Source organism: Nothoprocta perdicaria, unplaced genomic scaffold (assembly GCF_003342845.1).
Source record: "Nothoprocta perdicaria isolate Ctin4 unplaced genomic scaffold, notPer1 scaffold_126, whole genome shotgun sequence".
NCBI lineage: Eukaryota > Metazoa > Chordata > Aves > Tinamiformes > Tinamidae > Nothoprocta > Nothoprocta perdicaria.
In genome coordinates this window covers 886,387-891,853 of record NW_020454383.1, presented here as the reverse complement: position 1 = coordinate 891,853, position 5,467 = coordinate 886,387, and the positions used below count along the sequence as shown (strand labels likewise).

Genomic DNA, 5,467 nt, shown 5'->3' with positions numbered 1-5,467 from the left:
TGCGCCAGTCGTGCAGATGACAGCAGTATTTGGGATGGGTGGTGGGGAAGGAAGGAAAAGGGGGGGGCATCCTATCATGGCATGATAGTAAGTCTTCACAACGGGTTTGGCACTGCTTAGTTCCTGCCATATTAGCAAAGGCGTAGATTTTTTTTTCCAAGCCCACTGAGGCAGAGATGAGGCAAACTCAGCCATAGGAAGGTGGTTAGTGATGTCACAAGTTTGGTCTTTTCAATAAAAGCAATAGAGAAGGATCTCCCTCACTATATATATTAGGAGAAGCTTCTGTTCCTCATAATAAAAAGAGCAGCAAGGGAGAAAAGCACCTGCTTTTAAAAGCCCTTTATTTAACACTAATCTGTTGTACACGAATGAAGATTCTTTAGGGTTGCTTTTCTTTCTTTATTTTTTTTCTTTTATTTTTTGATTTATTTCACTTTTTTTTTCCTTTTTCTTTTTCTTAAGGATAGAGAATAGTTTTGGAAGCGATTACTGAGAAGATCAGCCAGGGTGATCTTTGAGAGACACAGAGCGCTGTAACTCAAGAAAAAAGGTGAAGTAATAAATTGTGAAGAAATTTCAGTATTCCAAGTTTATCAAGGCTATTTATTTTTCCTGAGTCTGTAAGGCTTGTATTATTATTATTTCTAGGGGAAAGAAAATTCTAAAAATATTTGATGGACGTTTTACTATTAACACTAGCAATAGAACTATGAGAGTGTGTGTGTGTGTGTGTGTGTTTGGGGGGGGCTGTTTTCGGGGGATGTCACAATTATTTTTAATTAGTCGAAAGGGTAGTAGAAATCAAAGAAGCCTATTAGCTATACATTTTAATTTATAGGTGCAGAGGGGATTAATTTACAGCACAAACGTTTTAATGTTTTCAGCATAATTTCTACCTTAGTTCTGATGTTTTTGGTTTATTTGCCTATGTGGTATGAAATTTGGCTAACTAACTGGGTTTATTTATTTATTTGATTGTGGCAGCAAGTATCGTTTAACGCTAACTAACCTGCAAGTATGAAAACGGTTCTCTCGCAACTCAACTTTCCTCGGAAAGCGTTCTCCAAAACGGGGAGAGGAGGAGGAGCCGCCACCCTCCGCACCTCAGCGCTGTGTCGCAGCTTGTGAGGGCGCCGGGAGAGAGTTTGTTGCAAGGCAGGCTGTGGGGGACAGGAACCGATGACCGCCGCGTACCTGGTGGCAGCAGTCGGGCCCCCCCTCAACTGAGGTGTCCGCGGGGCGCGGCTGCGCGCGCGGCCGAGGGGGAGCCCGTGTCCCCCAGGTGTTTATTCCTGCCGGAAAACACCTGGGCAGGGCCAAGGAGTGCAGGAAAAGCCATCTTCTGTTACTACATAGTTCCTCAGAAGATTGGCTTACAAGTTATTTTTCGTGGGGGGGGGGAAAAAAAATCTGGCTGCAGGCGATAGGGAGAGAGGGCATCAAAAAAAAAAAAAAAAAAAAAAAAATCACAGGCTTTTCTCCCCATACGTTACTTCATAATAGCCCGGGGCAGTTTCTTGCGCAAGGAGGCTGTATAAAGGGGCGGATTGTGTTACCTTTAGTTTTTTTACATAAGTGTTTTCCTGTGATGGAAAATTCGGCCGCTGCCTCGACGGGGCAGCGGGCGCGGGGCAGGCGGGGGCGCGGGCTGCCCGCGGCGCCCCCCGGACCCCCCTGCGCAGCGCCCCGGCCCCGAGAGACTTTCGCCGAGAAGCTGAAGGGAGCGCGAGAAGGGGGAGGAGGAAAACTTTCCACTGATTTATTTTTTTGGCCAGCAGCTCCCGTGTGCACAGGCTGCGAGTCCTTCCCCCCAGCCCTCCCCTTTACCCCCCCTCTCCACCCCCGCCTCCCCTTTACTAGCATACAATTAACATCATTAGGAACCAGCCCTGCAGCTAATAGGTGAACTCGCGACGATCAACGGTAGGTGTGTGAAAGGAAAGGTGGCAACGATCCCAGGCTAGGCTTTGGGGCTGGATCCGCAAAGTGCCCCGCTGATGGGGGGCCTTCTCTTGCGCTGCGGCAGGGGAGGCGCCGACCTAGGGGTAAACACTCTGGTGGGGCAGAGGGAGAAGAGCCTGGCTGCGGGAAAGGCAGGGAGCTTGCGGGAGTCCCTGCGGTCTGCTGCGTGCCTGTTCTGCTGCGCGTTTCCCTTTCCCCGCTCCGTTTTGATCCCGGTCCTGGGAAGCGCTGATTTCTAGGCTCTCTTTTGGCTGTGGGTGTCCCGCGCTGGGCTCCGCTCGCTCTTGCACATGTTCCTAGGGCGCCATCTCTTTGCAAAACCCTCCGTCCTCCTGCAGGTCTCCCAGAGGCTGCTCCGGGGCGTGTGAACATTGCAGACTCCAGCCCAATCCAACCTGCGGAGCCAAGCATGCTTCCCAGCCGCTGAGCTTCCCGGCTACTGCTCCTCTTAGACCTCTCTGGCTCCCCAGCCTCGCAACACACTTTTGCTTGAGTTCACTTTCCTCTGACTCAGTGTGGACTCAACTTTGCGGAAGCGACGGAAGTAAACCTGGTTTTCTTTACAGAGGTACAGACAGATGTGTAGATGCTTTTCTCCTTGCTCTGTGTGTGTGTGTGTGTCTGTCTGTCTAGGGAAGAGAATAGCTGAGATGAGTTTGGGGAAGCTTTCCTTATCTGAAAAGAGGGTTTGCCTTGTAACATTAAGCCCAGCCGCCTTCTAGACGGCAGTTGAACAGGCTCAGGCAGACGAGCGGACACGCGCTTTAAACCGATGCAAATGTGGGCTCGAGGGTTTTTTTAAACAATATTAAGAGAGAGCTTGCCTCCGAGCAGCGAGAGAGAGAGAGCAGCAGGCAAAAAGAAAGGGAGAGGATAGAACAAAGTTTGGGAGGAGGGAGCCGCTGCCGAGAGTTGAGAAAGTTTATTTTTCCTTTACAATCTCGGAGCTGGTGCTGCCAAAAGCAGGGACCGGTTGGGAACGGGGCTGGTGCATATATCACTCGGGACTGAACTTCCTTTCCTTGCAGGTTTTAAGACCCGGAGGATACAATGTTCACTAAACTCTTCCAGCAGTGGAGTTTCGCAGTGTTTCTGCTGAGTTATTCCATGCCTTCTTACGGGAGATCAGTGGAGGGGATCAGCCGCAGACTGTGAGTTTCCCTTCTCTCGCTTTGATTCTGATACAAGTGGGGAGGAAAGTCGGCGGGGACCTGCTGTCCGCTTGCAGCCCGAGCAGCGGGTCCCCAGGCAAGGGAGTGGCTCCGGATTTACCTGCCCTAGGTGCCCTTGTCGCTGGTTTTGCGAATAATTAGTAGGTGAAGGGGCTTTCGCGAGCAGCCACTTGTGCCGGGCGAAGCGCGCTTTTAAGTTTTCTGACCTTATAAAACTTTTGGACACGGGGATGTTTGTTTAACTTGTTTAGGGAGCAGCTGTGCGTTTGTCCAGTGTGCCCTGTTGCCTACACACGTCTCTGCATCCTAGGAGGGAATGTCCCATTTTATCAAATTTCTCTGTCTTAGATACTGCACTATATGCCCTTTTATACCCTGGCATAGAGCCAATATTGATAAAGGCTAGTGAAAAAGCGCAATAGTTAGAACCATCATGAAATTGAACTACTGAGCATTTAATTTGGATTTCTGCCCTGATAGCACCGTTTTTTAAATTTAATTTAATTTTATTTTATTTTTTCACCCAGAGGCCAGTATCTGACTTGGAGGCAGAAGCATTATTTTGATAAATGATAATGTAACTTATGAGATTCTGTTCAGGAAGTTACTTCTTCGCTTCTTCCAAAATAATCAACATGGCTCACATGAACACCCCCTAGGCAAAGTGCAGCAGAGAAAACACGGGACTGATGTAGGAGCAGTTTGTTTCGCCCCTGTAGCTCTCTGGGCTTTTTAGTGGTGGCCTTGCACCAGATTTCTAAGGAAGTAGCCCTTACCTTTCCTGTTAAGTTCAAAAGGAGTCAGAAGAAAGGGGTATAGAAAATCCAATCATGCCATAAAGGGAAGCGTGATACAGGAAAGGTAACTCCAGAGAGGTACTTTAGCAACTGTTTCATTATGTACATAAAGACAAGAGCTCCAGATCCTCTTCCATTTAAGCAACAAAAAATTCCTCCAGGTGAAGTTAATTCAGACATGCCTGAAGTTTGGCACCAAATAGAAAACTATTATAAATCTCCTAGAGCAAATTGTGTAGAACATTGTATTGATGATAATGCTCCAGTGTACTCTTTCCAGCCACTCTGTACTCCAGCAAACTACCCTTGGACTATTTCCTTCTCTTTGGGCCTGTTTTCCTCCCTTTGGCTGTACAGAGAACCCAAACTTCAGTTTTGTAAATAATAAATAAATAAAAGAAAATAATTGGAGTACAGTCAAATACTGTATTTCCTTGACTAAGAAACACTGAACTGGATTTAAGCCAAATTTGTTAGAAAGTTTAGAATTGCAAAGAAATATTCTTTTTCCTTTTAACTTAGTGTTGTTCTAACCCTTGCTTTTAAAAGTCAGGAGCAGAGATCTTCCCACTAGCACTATTCGTCTTGACATGGGAAGAAAAGTAGAAAGTAAATAGTAAAAAAAAAAAATAAAATTTTCAACTTCTGCTTTGCCAGGGCATCTAGAACACACACAAGAAACCAGTCAGCTGTCAGTTAGTGGCATTCATGTAGTTTTGTTTGTGGGTATAGCACAAACACAGACACCACACTCAAACATGTGTTCTGTTTTAATATCACCACAAACCATTCCTAGAGTTAATGTTTAATAAGTCACTTAAGTCTAGAGATTTTTTTTTCAGTCAAAGGAAGGCTTAAACCAGTAAGAGATAGAAATACTGAAGCACATTATTATTGTCATGTGAAAAAGGAAAAAAATAAAGGCAAAATGACACAGACCCAGTTTAGCAGAGGTTACTACGGCAAATCTCCTCTGAAAAGCTACCTACCACTACAAATTGGCCCCGGAAAAGATTGCCAGATTTTGCTATTTGTTATACTGTTAAAGAAATTTTGAGAAATCCAGTTATGCCATGAAGTGAAATTAGATATTTTTATCAGCATGCCCAGACACTGCAGCACTATGTCCCCGAATCTGCTGAAAATATTTTTCCTAATCCTGAGATAGGCAGAGCAGCTTTCATTCCTTTTGGAGCCAGTGCAAGGCAAGGGCACACAGAGTTTTGCAAAGTCCAGATAGAAAGCTTATTGAAGTCTTTCCACTTATTTTACTGAATTTATAATCAGACTCAACATGAATATTCAAGGATAATAACAGTAGAACAGTTCTGAGATAGAAAAGTAGTGCTTAAAGGCTGTTACTTTTCAGTGACACTAGGCAGCTAGTGGAAAAAGGAAAATGAGCAAAGAATGTGTCTGAAAGAACAAGTTATCAGGAAGTAAGTATTTAGAAGTCAGAATGGCCCCAAGTCCTGGTTTTCCACTAAGTGCTTCCCTCTCCCTCTCCCTCTCCCTCTCCCTCTCCCTCTCCCT

The 5,467-nt window shown here is 45.7% G+C and overlaps 1 protein-coding gene across 1 annotated transcript in view; it reads left to right on the top strand.

Moving 5' to 3' along the window:
- Positions 1–2,341: 2,341 nt before the first annotated feature.
- The window catches only part of PTHLH (parathyroid hormone like hormone), an 11,136-nt gene continuing 8,010 nt past the window's right edge, over positions 2,342–5,467 (top strand). Inside the window, exons 1-2 of the mRNA XM_026033252.1 lie at positions 2,342–2,533; positions 2,994–3,116. Of these exons, the coding sequence (XP_025889037.1) occupies positions 3,016–3,116 (101 nt within the window). The 5' untranslated portion in view covers positions 2,342–2,533; positions 2,994–3,015. The remainder of the gene's footprint in view (positions 2,534–2,993; positions 3,117–5,467) is intronic.